General features: G+C 56.7%; 1 protein-coding gene across 1 annotated transcript; it reads right to left on the bottom strand.

Moving 5' to 3' along the window:
• Nucleotides 1-532: 532 nt before the first annotated feature.
• LOC100667171 (complement C4A (Chido/Rodgers blood group)) lies at nt 533-18430 on the bottom strand. Its single transcript, XM_003422258.4, has 41 exons — nt 17840-18430; nt 17497-17701; nt 17103-17304; nt 16809-16879; nt 16628-16716; nt 16350-16432; nt 16070-16166; nt 15799-15904; nt 15571-15697; nt 14773-14888; nt 14437-14616; nt 14093-14278; nt 13781-13966; nt 12869-13027; nt 12456-12582; nt 12214-12285; nt 11727-11924; nt 11532-11643; nt 11373-11443; nt 10986-11125; nt 10652-10861; nt 10373-10424; nt 10179-10268; nt 9833-10042; nt 9586-9661; nt 9274-9430; nt 9064-9180; nt 8783-8954; nt 8342-8574; nt 8103-8270; nt 7665-7724; nt 6618-6711; nt 6332-6518; nt 6107-6197; nt 5911-5985; nt 3915-4017; nt 3627-3716; nt 3445-3543; nt 3190-3273; nt 2786-2918; nt 533-2616 (listed from the first exon to the last, which is right to left on the bottom strand). The coding sequence occupies exons 1-41, from the start codon at nt 17902-17904 to the stop codon at nt 2475-2477; spliced, it is 5235 nt and encodes a 1744-aa protein (XP_003422306.2). The 5' UTR covers nt 17905-18430; the 3' UTR covers nt 533-2474.
• Between the last annotated feature and the right edge of the window lie 61 nt (nt 18431-18491).

The raw sequence follows: 18491 nt of genomic DNA, 5'->3' as shown, positions 1-18491 counted from the left end.
GGCATTGGAAGGCCAGGGATAAAACCAAAAAACCCACAGCCGTCGAGTCGATTCCGACTCATAGCGATCCTACAGGACAGGAGAACTGCTCCATAGAGTTTCCAAGGAGTGCCTGGCGGATTCAAACTGCTGACCTCTTGGTTAGCAGCCATAGGACTTAACCACTACGCAACCAGGGTTCCCGTCAGGTTTATTGGGGGACTGAAAATCCTCTAGGGATGGTGCATTTTACTCGCTCTCTTCTTCCTCTCTCCCCTTTGTTTTCCCCTCCCCTCCCCTCCCCTCCCCTCCCCTCCCCTCCCCTCCCCTCCCCTCCCCTCCCCTCCCCTCCCCTCCCCTCCCCTCCCCTCCCCTCCTCTCCCCTCCCCTCCCCTCCTCTCCTCTCCTCTCCCTTCCCTTTTGTGTTCACATTCCTGCTTCTTCTGCCCCCACCCCCAGTGCAGGACTGCCTTCAGGGCCCCCGCTCACAGGGTGTGGGCCCAGCCTCAGGAAGAGGGTGAACTCCAGACGAGTGTCTATCAGGGGCCACTTTGAGGGTGAGGAGGCAGTTGAGGGGTTTAGACGAGGGGCTTGGGGAAAGGTCATGCCAAATAGGGGTGGCAGGTCTCAGTGAAAGTTTGGAGGTGAACTGATGCCCAGGCCTTGGGTGACAGCCTGTTCACACTGTCCCCAACTCCCTAACCCTGGCTCTGTGGACTGACCCAGCTGAGCATCAGACCCCAGCATCCGGGGGCAGGAGGTCCTTCTCCCATTGAAGCTTTACCCAGAGCACAGGTGGTGCTGGTGGGGAGCCAGAGTTGAGATCCAGGCTATGCTACCTGCCAGCCTGACTGGTTAACTGCTGGAGGCCCTGGGGAAGAGGCTCAGGCTTAGCCTGCTTCCAGGCTGGGGATGAGGGGGAGGAAAATGGGGTGGGCTTTCTGGGGTTAGGGAGTGACAGCTTCCTCCTTCCTCATAGTTGACCACTTAGACCCAGGCCACATCTTGCCACAATGGCAGCTGAATCCTCGGCTCTGGTAAACAGGTTTCCACCATCATGGTGACTGGCTTTTGGGAGAGAGATCTGATGGGCAGCCACTGGGCCATGTAAGCAACAGCCCCAGGAAGCTTCTGAGGAAGGTCAGAACTTCTCAGTTACATGGAATAGGAGGCACTCAGTTAGAAAGCTGAAGTGCTTGTGGACACATCCCTTTATAATTGGCTCCACTTACCTCACCAACCCATCTCTTCCGCCTCACCTCCAAATCCAAATTCTGGACATCATGAGCTACATGCAGTGCCCCAAATGTGCTCTGTCCTGGCCTCTGGCCTTTGTCTCTTCTTCTTTTGCCTTAACTTTTCTACCCCCATTCTCTTTGCCTCACTCCTTCTCAGCCTTCAGAACCCAACTGACCTGTCACTTCCTCCAGGAAGCCTTCCCTGCCCCTCTTCTGACATTCTTTCTCCTGATTGGGTTAGAAGCCCCTACTGTGTGCCCCTCAGGGCTATGGGGCTCCCCTACATCACACCTTTCACAGAAGACAGGGACTGCCCATCTGCTGGTCTATCTCCCCCAACGGTGAAGTGAGTTCATAGCTGTATCCCTGGTGCCCAGCACAGGGCATGGGACAGAGCCAGGAATTTCTGTCAAATGACTGAAAGGCAGGTTGCTGAACTATCTTGGTTTTCATCAAAATTGACCTCATATACATTCCTTTATACAGATTTCTGGGTAATCCCTGAATATCCCAGTGATGCCACTGAATGGAAGGGAGACTAGGCAGGCGGGATGGGGAGGGTTAACCCAATTGAACAGCAGTCTTCTCAGAGTATTAACAAACCCATCAAGGTCAGCCTTTTGGCTGGTTTAAAGTCAGTAACTGGAATGAAGACATGATTGGATCTGAGGATTGCACAACTCTGGGAAATTACCTAATGCCACTGATAACAGGATCAAGTTTCAACAGCTTTCAACTTGATCAAATGCAAGAGACCCAGAACTGCCAACTGCATGAGGACAGAGGGGCGCGTGTGGCTGGACAGCGGCTTCTACGACCAAAGAGCTGAGGTGTTAGCTGCCCACAAGCCCAGCCTGAGGTGGCGACATGGGCAGTGGAGTGCCCTAGAGGCACAGTTGAAGTGTGGACCCTGGGGCCTCGGGGTGCAGGCTGTGAGTCACAATTCTGCTCGGGGGCCCCGATGCACTGAGCTCCCTAATGAGCCATCTGAGAGGGTTCAGAGAGAGCTGAACACCCCAAGAGTCACCAGGCTCTGAGAGTCCAAGATGATGCCAACCCTGGCCTGGACCTGCCAGAACCTGGAATGGGCAGTGGGAACACTGTTCTCAGTCCTGGAGATACAAGATGACACTTTGCTGCCAAAGGCCTTTATTAAACCCCTGCCCTGCCCTGGGGCTGTGTTCAGGGGAAGCCACAGCACCTTCAGGCCTCCCCTTTCCCCGGAGGGGGCTCCTTCTGGGGAGGTGGGAAGCCATCTCACACCTGGCACCCCTGAGTGCCGTACTCCTGAAGGAAATCGTTGAGCTGGGCGCAGGCTGCCCGCTGGCGGGTGCTCCGGCACAGGCGTTCCGAGGGCATCTCCTCAATCCAGCTATTTGAGTCCAGCAGGTATTGGGGGCTGCAGGGGACAAAGGGGGCAGTGAGCAGGGGTCAGGAGGATGGGCAGACGGGGGTAGAGACCATGAAGCACCTAGTTTCTGAGTGGGCCTAGGTGCCAGGCACCTGCTCCCTAAGAAAGATCACAAGACATGAGAAGAGTAGGAGACCGAAGGGCCCAGGGGACTCACTCTCCCTTGAGATCATAGGTGGCCCCATCCAGACCCATGATCAAATATTCTTTCTCGGGCTCCAGGTGAAGGCGGCAAGAGGCACGAACCAGGAAGTTTCGGGTCTGACCAACAGTGACCCTGGCATCCTTGGCTGAGGAGATGACATGCACAAGAGATGTCAGATGGGAAGAGAAGGTCTCGTTGAACCCTCACCACTTGCCCACTGAAGAGAGGCTGCTCTCCTTGTTATAGACAAGTCACGAGTTGTGAGAGGCAGAGGGATTTGAGCTCAGACTCATCCAAATCTTCATCATTCCAGGGAGCCAGGCTCTCTTGAGAGCTGTGAAGTGGGGCCCCAAGCCCAGACCTGAGTCCCCCTCCAGCCCCAGCCCTGCCCGCCTCGCCAATGGTGCCCTTCATACTGAAGTGTAGGACTTGGGTGATCTTGGTGTCAAAGAGGCGGAAAGCAGCTCTGCTATCTTCTCGGAGAACCTTCACCTGGAAGCCTAGGAGGGGTCAGAAAGGAGGGAAGGTGAATCCCTCGAGGCGAGAGGGTTGGAAGCTGGGGGCAGAGCAAAGAGGCTACATGTGGGCCTGTGAGAGGAGCAGGCATAACCGGCAGGACCAAAGAGCTGGACCCTGAGGGCAGGCCAGGCCGGGACCAGGCAGGGACTGACCATACTCCACGCGGGGGTAGTAACAGGCAAACTTCATCCTGTAACCGTCCTCGTCCTGCAGCCCCCGCTCCAGGGTGCGGCGCTGGCGAGGGCACTTCCCTGAAGTCAGGGCCCCAGAGGAAACGTCAGTAGGCCCCAACCATTCCATATCCCCGCCCCTGCCCCCAAGCCCAGGGTCTCACCCTCAGCACACTGGCAGACATCACCAGAGCACAGTTTGGCCAGGAGTTTGCTCTTACTTGGTGCTCCATAAAACACAGAACATTTGTGCTCTGGAGAAAAGCAGAGGGGGGTTAGGACATAGTGCCTGTCCTCGTGCCTCTCAGTCATCCAGTCCCATAGAGGCCCAGGACTCCCCTGCCCCCTTCGCTGCCCAGGTTCCTTATGGCCCACATGGTGGCACTGCCCCAAACCTCCCCTGAATGTCAGGGTGTTGTACTGCCCCGCCTCCCAGGCAGCCCAGTGCTCACCGGGGTTGTAGTAGTCGTACAGGGTCGCACTGGCCGGCTGCACCAGTCCCACGGCCACCTCCTGCACGGCTCCAAAGCCCACGCATTCCTTTGTGGTGGCGACCTGGCCCGGGATGGGGAGGAGAGGTCAGGACCCACTCTCTGGCCCTGGCAGGCCTCTGGGCCGCATTCCCTTGGCCTGTTCCTGCTGGTCTTATCTCCAGTGTCCTTCACACTCCGTTACTGTCCTGCCATCGGAAGTCTAAAAACTGCTCCCAAGGTCTCTGGTGGCTTCATGCCCAGCTGGTGGCCTTCTCCCAGTCTTCACTGTCCCGGCCCACTGCAGAGTGGACCATCATTGACTCTTCCTCCATGAAATTCTCCCTCCTCTTAGCTTCTGGGCCATCTTTGGTTCTGACCTAATCATTTCTTATATTCCCTTCTTCCCTCCCAGAGGCCTGGCACCCGCCCCGGCTCTTCCCTTTCTCTGCTCTCCCCTGTGGAGGGCTCAACCACTCTCTGGCTGTCCCCCAGCCCTTCGTGGCTGATGAGTTCCAAACTGAACTTCCAGCCCTATCCTGTCATTAGGATTTGGGCTGGACTGATAAATTCACCAAACCACTCTGCCTGCCCCCCAAACCTACTCACCCTCCTGAAGGCCTTGTCTTGTCACAGATACTTTGAGAAAGCTGGGCCTCCTCTATCTGCTGTAACCTAACACCAGGTGCTTCCACTGTACCTACTCTCCTAGGCCCCTCTCCACACGCCCACACAGCTCCTGTCTCACCCAGGACAGCTGCATCGTCAACCCTCTGCCCAGAAATCTTCCTGGCTCCATATTTTCCATTGTGTTCAGCCCAGGCCCCTCAGCCAGGCTTTTCGGGCTAATGGGGCCTGTCCCTTCTGCACACACTGGGTGGGGGTCTTCCCTGGCCCACAAACATCTGGCTAATGCTGTTACCACGCCTTTTTCACATGTTCTCGCAGAGATTATTGTAAAGGCTCATAATACTTTTTGAGGGCCATCGAAGGGTTGATAGTTCTTTGTTTAAGCCAGGCAAGGCAGTGCTTTGCAAAGACAAAAACAACTGTCATCTATGACCACCATCATGTCATAAAAGACAATACATTTTAATGTCAAAACCAAAAGATAGCAAAAAATTGTTACTCTTCCTTTAAGCCTTTTGATGTTGTTTGATGTGCATGTGTTAAGAATAAAAACCCATTTTAAAGAAAAAAATGTAAAAAACTACAAAATAAATTGTAACAGCCCTTAAAAAAAAAAAAAAACTAGGGAAGGTTATACCCAGTGCCGTTGAGTTGATTCCGACTCCTAGCGACCCTACAGGACAGAACAGAACTGCCCCACAGAGTTGCCAAGGAGCGCCTGGCAGATTTGAACTGCTGGCCCTTTGGTTAGCAGCTGCACTTGACCACTGTGCCGCCAGGGTTTCCAAGGGAAGGCTATAATCTCAGAAAAACCCAAAACCATATCAAACCTGTGGACATTGCATCAATTCCGACTCATGGAGACCCCATGTGTTACAGGGTAGAACTGCTCCATAGGGTTTTCTTGACTGTAATCTTTACAGAAGCAGGTCACTAGGCCTTTCTTCTGTGGAGCTGCTAGGTGGGTTCAAACTGCCAACCTTGAGGTTAGTAGTCAAGAGCAAACCGTTTGCACTACCCAGACACCGCTAAAGCGGAATAAAATCAGCCTTCTAAAAGACTCGGTCTAAAGCACTGACTTGCCCTTCCCCGCTGACCGGCACTGGCCTCCAGCCTGCTTAGGGGCCCCAGCCCACCTCCCTCGGGCCCTCCTCCTTCAGGGTCTGCTCCCACCTCCCATCTGGCCCTCACTGTCTACTGCTGACTCAGTCTGCCCTGTCTCCCTGCTTATGTCACAAGTCCTCAAGAGCACTGGCTGCTGACACTTTGGTTTCTCGAAAAACCACATAACATCTACTCAGTAAACGTGGGCTGTTGGTTCCCTGCTGTGTCACCTCTCCCCACTCACCGAGTCGAAGTAGAGCAGGACGTGGGGCCCCTCGGTCTCAAAGTGACTCACATAACGGTCAGAGAGGGAAGTCAGCTGCGGGGAGGGGGAGATGGTGATAAGGAGGTGCACCTGGCAGGGCGGGGCCCCTGGGGGTGCTATGAGGGTGGGGCAGGGCTGCTGAGGGCAGAAGGTCCTGCTGGGCAGCTAGCCATACCTTCTCCAGGTCAGCCCGCAGGGCATGCAAGCCACTCAGGAGGGTGATGTCCGCGATGGCCATGCCAAAGAGCCCCACCTTGCCATTCCGCCTGCAGAGAGATGTGACTCACTGTCCAGGTTCTACTTGCTGCCAGGTGTCAGATATCAGAGCCCAACTGGTCTTGCCCTCCCTCACCTAGCCCAGTAGCCACCCCCAGCACACCCAGTGCAGCCTGGCGCTCACCAGATACACACAGTGTACTGCACCCGGGACTCCTGCTCCTCCGCCACCTTGGGCACCTCCCTCCTGCGGCGGTTCCTCCGTCCCTCAAACAGCTGCAGGGGTGTCACAGGCTGCGAATGGGCGCCTGGGTCATCCTTGGATGGAAGCTCGTCATACTCATAGTCCTCGTAGTCCTCCTTTGCTTCCACTGCCCAGGGATGGCATGGTAAGGAGGGGCTTGGTCAGCAGCTTGGCCTCTGGCACCGGCCCCCTGGGGGCCCCGAGGCACCCTAACCCCAACACTCACTCATGTACTCAACGTGGCCCGTGACTGTCACTTCAATCTGAAGATCCTGGCAGGTGGTGTTCTTTATGTCCAGGACATTGTAGGTACGCAGGAGCTGGCTCACCAAGGGAGTGGGGAGAGGACATAGGACAGTTGGGGCCACAGACCTCTTTCCAAACCCTAGCTAAGGGCATCTGTCTGGACTGAACGATTTGAGGCCTCCAGCCTTTCTTGTCTCCCTCACAAACAGTCCATAAATGTAACAGGCACCAAATCCGGCCCAGGCATCAGGTAAGTCAGAGAGGCAGAGAAATGAAAAGGCACGGGGTGCCCAGAAGAGGCTTGTAGGGTGAGGATGAGCTCGTCCCGTGGGACGGGTAGCAGTGGAAAGACGTTCAGGGCAGGGTCTGTGCAGATGAGTGAGTCTGGCTGGCTGGGAGGTGGGCAGGGTCCAATGGCATGAGCCTGTGGAGGAGTCTGACTTGACTCCACAGCTAATCTGACTTTCTGTTTTCAGCTCAGTCTCACTGCGGTAAGAACATGGATCAGAGTGGGTGAGACTCGGGGCAGGGAGAAGTTACAAAACCACCTTAGCACGGAGTCCAGGACACAGTGACAGGGCCGTGGGCAGCAGGAGAGCAGAGGAGGAGTGACCAGGACAATAAGGAGGGACTCAGAAAAGGGAGGCACTGAGGTGGCCTCCAGAGGGGGGCTGGGCACCTGGTGGAAGGGGCTCCTGTCAGCCAGAGGAGAGGACACAGAAGGAAGAAGCGGGTGGGGACATGCTGCGTCTGAGGCACTGTGGGGCTTGTGGTTTGGGGAGGGGCCTGGGTTGAGGGTCTGAGCATGAGAGCTATCAGCCCTAAAGGGTAATGGACACAACAATTGTCCAGAAACAGTGGAGACCAGAGTGAGAAGGGAGACGCCCAGGATGGAAGCATGACTTCCTCCTTCTCCACACTCAGCTCTGAGCACAATTCTCCCTCAAGACCCCTGTCTGATGCCCATCCTGCCCCTGCCCGGCCTGCTCCTTTCCCGGGCCCAGGTGTCCACTGCTGTGGCTCTCACCTTCAAGGTTCCTTTGCTGTTGCCTCCCACGTTCACATTAATCTTGCTTCCCAAGAAAAACTTCCAGGGATAAAAAAGAGAAGATGTCAGAAGGCGCAGGAAAACCTGTTCACTGCCCCAACTTATCTCCTCTATAAAACCATCTCCCCCTCCACGTCACGTTTCACGTTTCGCACACTTTACGCCTTCACTTGCACAACCTCATCTCAGCCTCCTAAAACTCTGCAGGGTAGGCTGCAGATATTGTTTTGCAGCAGAGAGAAATGAAGCTCTGGGGCTAGGTAACTCTCCCAAGGTCACATGGCAGTCAGTCTCCCCACAAGGATCTCAGGAAGAAGAGGGGCTGTGGGGAGCCCACAGGGTGGGAGGGTAGGGTGGCTTCTGACTGGCTACCACAGGCCCAGATGTAGTGGCAACCCAGGAGATGGGGTGAGTCACCTGCAGCTCCTCTTCCAGGCCCTTGATGTGGTGGTTGCTCAGGTGGAACACATGGGACTTGAAGCCACTGCGGCCAGTGGAGCTGAGGGTCACGTTGAGCGCCTTCTCCTCCATGGTGTGGGAGGCGATCCAGTATTTAGAAAGGGCATCTAGGGTGATGACCGTGTCCTGGGCGGGGGGGATAAGGACTCAGTGCTCAGTCTCAGGATCACCCCCCAGGCCCTGGCGCCAGCCCCTACCTGGGTGCTGCGGAATCCCCCCTGGAAGCTGCCCTGCCGCGTGAGCCAGGCTGCAGCCTGGTCAGCCATCTCAGCCTTGCCCTCCCAAAGCAGCAGGTGCAGCAGGCCATAGGCCGTGGTTTCAATCCACAGGGCTGGGGCCTGGGGCACAGGGTCTGATGGGCTGCGAGGAGCCAGGGTAGGTGACACAACTTTGTTCCGAGATCCGGCAACTGTGCCCCAGTACAGGTTGTCTGCAGTGAAGGGAGGCCACATGTGAGCGGGCTGCAGCCGCAGAGCACCCTAGTTGGTTGCGGGCTTGCCTGGTTTTACCCCAGCCGTCCCTGCCTATGCTTTGAATTCATCCTCAGGCTCTTCATTCAGTCTCTCCCTTTGGGGACACTCAAGGGTCCCAAGGTCCCCCAAGCCCCAGGCTCACTGCCGAGACCCCTTGTTGCTCACCACCGGTCTCCTGGGCCATGGCCATGAGGTTGTTGTGGGCCACATTTTGCAGCTCCTCGGGGGCCTGGGACAGCGTCAGGGCATAGGCTGTGATGGCGGCCGCGTGGGCTCCCAGAAGCCCAGCACTCACTTGCCGCCCCAAGAAGGAGTTTGCATTGGAGATGGAGCTTTCCTAGGAGATGGGAGGAAAGAGGTTGGGGGGCTGGACAGCTGGGTCCTGAGGAAAAGGGGGTTGGGGGAGGGCTGGAGACCAGCCAGGGGGCAGGCACCGGTGTCTTTACCACTCTCTTCTTCAACTCCTCGGCACTCCCGTCCTGGAAGGCAGCCAGCCCGTGATGAAGGGCAATGACCACAAAGGCTGTCAGTGCTGTAGTCTCATCATCTCCCACCAAGCCCCCCTGGAAGGGTGAGGAAAGATGTCATCCAGGAGAGGGGAGGGCTGAGAGGGTGTCCCCACCAGAGCTCCTCAGTCTTGCTTTCCCACCCCGCACCTGCATGTCCCTGTGGATCACAGGACAGGGGTCCCGGAAGGAACCATCAGCCTGCTGCTGGGACAGTAGCCACCTGGCCGTTTCCTGCAGCTTGTCAGGTGAGCCGCCCACCTGCTCCTGGGCCAAGCTTAGTACCTTCAGCACAAAGGCTGTGAGCCTGGAGGGGAGGCAGGGATGGCGGGGCTGGGGACTAGTCTCCAGAGGGGGCATGTCCCCACTCCTCCAGGCACCTGGAGTTGTTCTCCCATCCCACTGAACCTGGCTCTGCCCCCACAGCCTGCACGCCTCTCAGAACCACTCTTCCAGCCTCACCAGGTACTGCTGTCCCGGTGTAACCAAGCTCCGTAGGAACCATCAGTTTTCCGGAACTGCTGGATCCGCATGTAGCCTGGAGAAGAGAGGCGGCTGCTGAGGTGAAACCCATTCTCCTGCAATTTGGGCCCAAGAACATGCTCCCCATCCCATCAGGTGCCCCCTTCTTCCCCTCTCCATCCTCTGGGGCCTCCCATCTTCCATCAATTGCCCTCTAGCCCCGATTCTGCTTGCCCCCACCCAGAACCTTTCTGGATCAGATCCACAGCATGGTCCTTGGTCTCTGGGGGCAGTGCACTCCACTGCTCCGTCCTGTCCAGGTAGGAGGAAGCAGCCAGTGTGGGAGACAAGTAGATCATGGTTTGCTCAGCACAGCCCTTGGGTAGCTTCAGTAGGGAGGCCAGGCCTCCTGGGGACAAGGCCCCCCCAGAGCCCAAAGCATCCAGTGGATCTGAGGCTAGAGGGAGAGAAGGGTGAGGATCAGAGAGTAGGTCTGGGGACCCAGGGCCAGAGGGCTGTGGGAGCTAACAGAAGTCCTCAGGTCTCACATGAATCTGAGGGTGATCCTGGGAAGGGATGGAGGACACTCCTACCTGTGACCCTGACAAAGCTGCTGAAATCTCCGTCAGGGATAATATTGGGATCAGAGTTGCCAGGAATTTCCAACGTGCGGCCTCGGTGGTCTGGGGAAATGGGGGAGTTGGCAGCCTGCCATGCTGTCCACATCCCCTGCTACCCCAACCTCTTAGGAAAGTGCTGGCAGTGAGGGGTGGCTGGGGCCACTCACCCAGCGGATTGAGTTCATAGACAATCTCTTCCCTGAAGATGGCCCCTTCCTTCTGTCTCGGGGGAAACGTGGCCGTGAGAGATTACACAGGACTTAGAGCCTGCCCCCTCCAAGTGCAGGCTCCCCAGGACTCTGAGTTTGAACTTCAGGGACTGAGTTGGGTCAAATACTGGGTTTGGGTGTTGGGCTCTTGGCCTGGTCAGTGTTGAGGGTGCTGGAGGTGGGGACAGGGGTAAACCTGGGATTTGGGGGACCTGGAGTCAGGGGTTCTCTACTCACCTCTATTTGAAGAATCTTAGACACTATATCCCCCACAGGGAAATCGAAGGACCCTCGAGCCACCACCTTCAGGGACACAGCAGCAGCTGCCGTGGGCACCATGGAGAAGGCCACAGGCCGGGCAGAGCCAGCAGGCACCAGTACCTGCTGGGCCAGCCCTCCGCCCCCAGCCAGGCACAGCCCCTCCACTGGGGCCACATGGACGCTCACCTGGGGGCAGGAAGAAGAGGGGATGTTGTCCAGAGCCCCAGCCAGGGTAGGTTCCCCACCCCTCACCTGTCCCCAGGCTCCCATCCCGACAGCCCTCTCTGCTCAGACACCCACAGGCCCTCACAGTCAGGTTTTTATCCAGGTAGTTGTATAGCACTGGCCGAAGCTCGAGCTGCTCGAAGCGGCGGACGGAGGAGGGCAGGCGGAGGTGCAGGTGGAAGTCACGGAGCACTCGCAGTCGGGCTGGCGTGGCCACACACAAGCCTGATGGGAGGGCATGTGGGAGCTCTGAGGTCTAGCAGCATCACAGCCACAGAGTCCCAGGAGGGAGGGGCAGGGAGTGGCCCAGCGCTCTGCCCTCTGCCACTGGTGGCCACTGCTTACAAGCCTCCCAGCACAGGTAGATGCTGGGTAGAGACTTCGCCAGCTCTCTGGACCCCCTCCCTATACTAAGAGCAAAAGGCTAAGCAGGGAGCCTGGGTCGAGGAGAGATGGGAGGGGGCGACCTCACCTTCACTCTGGGACAGGCTCACACCATGGATCTCCCATGTGGTCAGCGAGTCCGGGAGCAACAGTTTCAATCTATGGCAGGAAAGGTGGAGAAGTCCGTCATGCTCAGGGCTGGCTCCACACTTGGCAAGAGGGAATACCGGGCCCCCCATGTCCTCACGTCTTGGAGCGGTCCACTGTTTCCAGTCCCCAGAGCCAGTTCTGGGGGAAGTAGCTGCGCACAGGGATGTCATCTTCCTCTATCAGTTCCTCCTCCTGGAGCATCTGCATGGCTAGGGGATGGGGGAGGGGTGTGAGGAGGGAGCCACCTGCCCTTCCAGGCACCCACTGTCCCCCAGTCCGCCTAGCCCCTCACCTCGGGCAAGGCCCACCTGGCCCCTGGCACGGGCCTTCTTGCGTAGGTTCTCAGCAAACTGGCAGCAGGACAGGAAGGGCTCCCGGCAGTCCGGCTGCTGCACACGGGCTGCCCGCTGCTCACAGGTGCGTACCATGGGCAGCCGGGTCAGCCCATCCTGGCAGCAGCGCTTGGCTGTTTGGGAAGTATACTGGCCCACTGCAGGGCCGGACTGAGGGTCAACGTGGGGGACAAGAAGGGGACACAGCTCGTGCCCCACCCGACCCTGGATTCACATGGACTCACCCCTGAGAAAGCAGGAATTCAACAGAGGCCAGGGGAGGGAGCCACCCGCTCGCCCACCCTCAATCCCAGAGCTTGGCTCTCTGGCCCCAAATACAACACAACGAGCTGCATGAGGGAGCCAAGGGGCCAAGTGCCAGACCCCATGCTGACCCCCGGCTGTAAGTGAAGAGCTTAAGTTGCCTCTCAGGTGCCCACAACTCACACTTCTCACTAATGGCCTTTTGGAAGTTAGTGTTTCTCTTTTTCCGGGTTTTCTCCTGGGGGCAGCTCAGACCTGGTAGAGAGCAGGACTGCAGCCAAGCCATAGGATGCGTGGCCTCCCACCTACCCTCCCTGCTCTGCTGCCCCTGCCCAGCCCTTCTCACCCCTGCCTTTCCTGTGTTACCCCCCAGGCCCGGCCTCCTTCCTTAGCCCCCACCCACCCCCTTCCTCCTCCGCTCTCACTCTTTCTGGCTAAGGTCAAGCGTTCTCCATCAGAAAAGGACAGGCCTGCGGCCTGAAACACCTGAAGGGCGGTGTCGCCACCACCAGGGCCACAGCCCAGGTCATAGCTGTTCATAACTTCTAAGACCTGGCAAGAAAAGGCAGAAATGTTGCAGAAACAGGTGTGGCTAAGGGGCAGGATCGGGTGGTGGGCGAGAGGGGAGGATATGAACAAACATGAGAGGGATGCAGAGAGTGGGAAACAGGGGTTGAGGGGTCAAGAGAAGCATGAAGAGGCCCAAGGCTTGTGGGAGAACTGGGAGGAGTCTGTGGGGAGCTGGGGAGATCTGGGAACTTGGCTCAGACTCAGAGCGCAGGGCAGTGGGGGAAAACAAGGCACCGAGGGGAGGGGACTAGAAAAGGTCTTGACACACCTTGCCCATGTTGAGGGGTTTGTGGGACCTGCCGCCCACAGCATACAGGGCCATGTCCACAGCTCCCAGAGCCACCAGAGCCGGGGAGCTTGTTTGCAGGTGGAATTTAACAGTCTCCCCAGGATGATACTCCTTGGCACCATCCACATTCAGCTCCAGCTGGCAGAGGCAGGAAGGGGAACAGTCAGAGTGGGGAGAGCTGCTTTTGGTCCCTTGCATCCTCAGCGCACCTCAAACGAAATCCATGTCCTGTGTGCAGTCGCCCTGTCTTCTGCCCCTTGTAGCCCCCTGTTAGGGACTGAACTGTGTCTCCCCCAAAATATGTGTTGGAATCTTGATCCCTATAAATGTGCATGTAATCCCATTTGGGGATAGGATTTTCTTTGCTACGTTAATGAGATCATTGGCGTAGGATGCGTCCTAAACCTAATGATTTCTGAGTTATAAAGAGCAGCATAGACACAGAGACAAGCAAACACAAAAAGGTGGAAGACCGATGCCACCTGGAGATTCCCAAGGAAGTGAGGAATGCAGGGGCTAGGGTAGCTGTAACAAGGATTTCCCCCAGAGTGGACAGACAGAGAGCCTTCCTCTAGAGCCAGGGCTCTGAATTCAGATTCGTAGCCTACTGAACTGTGAGGAGAAACCCTGGTGGCGTAGTCGATAAGTGCTACAGCTGCTAACCAAAAGCTCAGCAGTTCAAATTCTCCAGGCACTCCTTGGGAACCCTACGGGGCAGTTCTACTCTGTCCTATAGGGTTGCCATGAGTTGGAATCGACTCAACGGCAACGAGAGTTTTTGAACTGTGAGAAAATTTCTGCTCTTTAAAGCCACCATCTATGATATTTCTGTTGCAGCAGCACTAGGAAACTAAGACACACCCCTGATACATACCCCAACTTTCCTTTTACCTTGCCCTCACAAGCCTCGGCCTGGACATCCACTCGCAGGGAGTTGGCAACGGGGAGGCCCCTGTGGTAGTAGAAGGCCACGAAGTGGAAGGAGGGTACCAGGTGTTGGTCCACAAACACGGAGACCGAGGTCAGGGTCCTCCTGGGCTCTCGGTGCATGGACACGATCTCACCCCGGGACAGGATCTGGGCCAAGAATGGTCTCTCTCCATTGTACATTCCCAGCCCTGCAACCACCCTCCCAAGAGGACTCTTCCCTGCCAGAGACTCTCCCCACAGCCCAGCCCTCCTCTTTCCCCTCCCTGTGCACACCATGTAGTAGTAATGAGAGAAGGTGTCTCCGTTGACACCCACAGCTCGCAGGTTCAGGTTGAGGGTGTCCCCGACTCGAGGGGGCCTAAGATGTAGCCGCTCAATAGACAGAAACACGGAGCCTTGTGAGGGTGGGCCTGTCACAGTGAGCTTGGCCACATCTGGATAGAGGGAGCCTGCGGACACCTGGAGAGAGGGCGTAGGCAGGTGTAGGGTCAATGGCGAGGACCCAGTACCCAGCCGTTCCCTCTCTCTGGGACATGGATGTCCAGGAACCCAGATCATCCTCCTTCCCTCCCCCATCCTCTCCCAAGGGGAGGAAGAACTGGGTGGGGGAATCTCACCGAGAGCTGCAGTTCTTGGGTGGTCTGAGGGATATTGATGGGAACGCTGACTTGGCCACTCTCATCTGTGTTCTGCTGAAAGTCCTGGGTTTTAGCAGCAGACCCAAGAGAAGACAACTTGGCAGAAATTTTGACAGGAATGTCAACAGCTGGAGAGCCTAACATGTCACGGACCCGAGCCTACATGGGTGGGGAGGAGCAAGTCCAAGAGAGGTCATTGAGAAGGGAAGCAACAGGGAGCAAGGGGACCTCCTTCCTTCTTCCCAAGGCTCTGCCCTCTGACTAACATTTCCCTGCCCCACCCTCACACTCTCATCCTTCCCCTCCAGGAGAAACCTGCAGCAGAAAGGGGGCCCCAGGCAGGAGATGGCGCTTGGTGTTGCTAAGATCCAAGACAAAGGGAGATGACACAAAACGCCAGGATGTGAGCTCAGCCTCCTCTAGCTCCCCGCCTGCAAGACAAGGGGACAGAGAGGTAGAGGACCGAGTCTCGGAAAAAGAGGAACAAGAGACCAAGGAGTGGAGACAGTGACCCCCCTCAGGGGCATGGGTCAACTCTATTCATCTTCACTTTTTCCAAGACTCAACACAGACCCTTAGAAGCCCTGGTGGCACAACATTTAAGCGCTTGGTAGCTAATCTAAAGGTTGGTGGTTCGAATCCACCACCCAGCTGCTCCCCGGGAGAAAGACGTGGCCATCTGCTCCCATAAAGATTATGGCTTAGCAAACTCTATGGGGCAGTTCTACTCTGTCACATGAGGTTACTGTGAGTTGGAATCAACTTGACAGCTCCTAACAACAATAACAACAACAGGTCCTAGCACACAGACAGTGCCCAACGTATGTCTGTTGAATTAATTAATTTAAAAATGAATGAATGAATGAGCAAAAAAATAAACGCTGAGATGGGGGAGGAGGCAGGATTACCCAGAGACAGAGTTCGAGTGAGACAAGGTCTCCTGAGTCTTTCCTGGCCTTGGGTCCAAGCAGAAGGTGGAAGAAGTGTGTGGGGATGGGGGTGGGGGGGCGGGGAGGAGGGTGCAGAGGGCCACAGGTATTGATACTGGAGAACAGAGGGTCAGCTCAGAGGTCAGGGGCATGTCTGGAGTTATGACAAGAGGAAGCCACTTACCTGGAGACTCAATGATGGCTGCTGCAACATAGAGACGCAGCCCTAGAAGGTCAGTGATGTTAAGCTTCGCCAGGGCCCCCTGGACATCAGCCTCTGTGAGGGAAATGTGGCTCTGGCCATCCACCAGCTGGGACAGAGAGGAAACAGAACATGAAGTGAGACTTGAGTCTCTGACCTCACCCCCATTCCCTCCCTTGCCCCCTCACCTCCCACACCCCCCCCCCTTACCTTGGTCTGAGTCTCCAGCCCCCGAAGGAACGTCTTCTCACCATTCTCACCCAGAAGCCCAAAGCGCACGTATGCCACCCCCTGTACTGGCTTTCCGTAGACGTACCTGTGGTGGAGGGGAGATTGGGAAGGGGATGGGCCAAGGGCTAGAGGACATCATGAAATGGTCTGGGAGGAAGGGAGAGGCAGGCTGGGGGGAGGCAGGGCTCCTGGCACATTCACATTGAGTGGGGAGCTTGGGCAGGGCCTGTGTGGGGTGGGGGGCAGTTACCTGGCCTGGATGTCTAACTGGATTTCATCAAGAAAGCCAGGTACTGTCAGGATGTATGGCTTTCCAGGGATGATCTTCACCTCAAAGTTGGGAAGAACTGACCCAGGGTAAAAGGGAAGGCAGATCAGACTCTCATGAAAGGACCCTTCAAAGACTTCCCTTCCCTCCACGATGCGGCACCCATGACTCCCTGGCTCTGCCTGGCTCCCACCCCTTCTCCTTCAACCCATTATGTCCCTCAGGAAAGAAGCTGCCTGACCCTTGTGTCTCCAGTTCTCACCGTATTTCTTCACCTCAAACTGGGTGCTGCTGTTGGATTCCAGGGCACCTGAGAATCGGGCTGAGACCTTCCAAGTTCCTGGCCTGAGGACAGACACAGAGAGGGCTCAGCCTGCCTGGGCCAAGGGGCCAAGGAAAGCCAATGGCTAGGCTGCCTGTGGGGTAAATCAGGGCTCAGGGAACTCGGGATTGTCCTGTGTGTGAGCTGGAGGAAACAGGAGGGGGGAGCAGGAATTGGGCGGTATAGCTGGGGGCACCCCCGGGTAGGGAAGCACTAACTCTGAGATGTCGGGGATCACAAAGTCGTCCTGGAAGATGGATGTGGCAGTAAACACCTCCCTCTTCCTCACAAGGAGGCCCTGAGAATTCTGCAGGGGGAGGAGGAGCGGTCAGGAAAGGGTGGAGGGATGTGGGATCAGATCAGGGGCCAGGCTCAGGACATCAGAGTTCAGGGACTCACCTCCACAGTGACCGTAAGAGTGTCTGTGGACGGGCGCATCTTTTGATCCAGTGCAAAGACCCGGTACCGAACTAAGGAGTGGAGGGCGAGACTTGAGGAGGAGCCCAGGTGCAAAGGGAGGGTGGTCCCCTGATTCCTCCCTTCCAGGAGTGAGAGGGAAGGGAACACACATTTGCTAAGTACTCTCCTGTGTGGCAGGCACTATCTTGGGGGTTGTCTCACTTAAGCTGCACCACATGTGTCCTGAGCAGGCTGGGAGGGAGTTAAAGGTAAGGCCCTGAGGTCACAACTCACCCCGCTGGCCAGGGTTATAAACAGGCTGGTCAGTCTGCAAAAAGAGGTATCCCCGGCGAGAGGAGAAGAGCAGGTTGACACCCTGAGTGTCTGTGCGTTTGGACAGAGAGTCCTTCAGCCACGATGACTTGGCTACCAGCTGTACCTCAGGGCCTCTGCGGAGGCCATGGAGGCCACAATCCTTAGTATCTTTCAAGGGGGTCTGTCAGAACATGGAGAGGGAGCCATCAGACAGGGAGAGCAGGACAGGACAGGGACGGAGGCAGAGGCCTGGAAGACCAGCTGGGGTGGAAGGAGAGGAGGGGAGGGAGCCAGTGAGGAAACACAAAGACTTTTACAAGACAGAGGGGAGGAGAGTGGAAAGCCCCAGGAAGCAGCAGTGAGGTCAAGTTACCTGGAGGCTGAGGAGTGTGAAGTCTTTTTCTGAGCTGAGGGTAAAGCCCACCTCTGGAGAGCAGTAGATATTAATATTAGGGTTGCTTGGGTTTCTCAGGTACACTGATCCTCTTACTACCTGGCCTTGGGGGACATCCTGGAGCTGCACCCCCACTGATAGGGGGACCCCCAGGTGAACCACAGAAGGAGAAAATAGGAGCAATCTGGGGAGAACAGAGGAGGGTCAGCAGCTGGACTTCATGCTGGCCCTCTACCCTGCTCTCTCCCACTCCTGAATCCCCTCCCTCAGCCCACAGCCAGCCCTGCCCCCACTCAAGGACCCAGCATCCTGCTTCCAGGACCTGGGCTTCTGCAGAGACAAGACGAAGAAGCTGGAGGCCCAGATCAGCCCCCAGAGGAACCTCATGGCTGGAGGATCCACGAGGGGTCAGGCCTGTCTGTCCGCCTGCTCCCTTCTGGTCAATCAAGGGCTTGGGGCAGAGTGGACTCTGGACCTTGCTCCTCCCCTGGCCCCACTAAGCTGGGAAACCACGTGACAGCCAAGAAATGCAACTGGCCCTAGGCCCAGTGTTGGGGGGGCAGCCCGGACACCTGGGTCTCTGAGGGAATCTTGGCCCAGAGATAGAGCCTGTCCTTCCCCATTAACCCTTCTCATTCCATCCCCTGAGCACTTCCTCACTACTGGGTATATCTGCGTGTGTGTACTTATGTACAAAAGCTTGTGTACACGTAGCCCAGGTATGCAGGAGATGGAAAGGGTCTAACAAAACAAAGATGGGCTTATAAGATACCTGTCTCTTGGTTTCACTCCCACAAAAACTGAACTACACTAGGCCCTTGCTGGTTGTAGGTGCTAACAGAAATTCTGTGGTTTAGGAGACTGGGCACACCCTCATTGCACCCTAGGGAGAACCAACCTGAATGTCAATGTTAACGCTCCTCTTCTCTGAACAATGAGGCAAAGCTCAGGCCTAAACCTGGCTTTACCTCTAC

This window comes from Loxodonta africana, chromosome 1 (genome assembly GCF_030014295.1).
Source record: "Loxodonta africana isolate mLoxAfr1 chromosome 1, mLoxAfr1.hap2, whole genome shotgun sequence".
Lineage (NCBI taxonomy): Eukaryota > Metazoa > Chordata > Mammalia > Proboscidea > Elephantidae > Loxodonta > Loxodonta africana.
This window is presented reverse-complemented; position numbering and strand designations above follow the sequence as displayed.

Excerpts from the sequence above, each read along its gene's own strand:
- LOC100667171 (XM_003422258.4), bottom strand. The coding sequence starts at position 17,904 with ATGAGGTTCCTCTGGGGGCTGATCTGGGCCTCCAGCTTCTTCGTCTTG. Across the intron at positions 10,043-10,178 it reads CAGCTTTGTCAGGGTCACAG|CCTCAGATCCACTGGATGCT; the intron begins GTAGGAGTGTCC and ends CTCTCCCTCTAG. Across the intron at positions 9,431-9,585 it reads CACCGGGACAGCAGTACCTG|GCTCACAGCCTTTGTGCTGA; the intron begins GTGAGGCTGGAA and ends CCTCCCCTCCAG.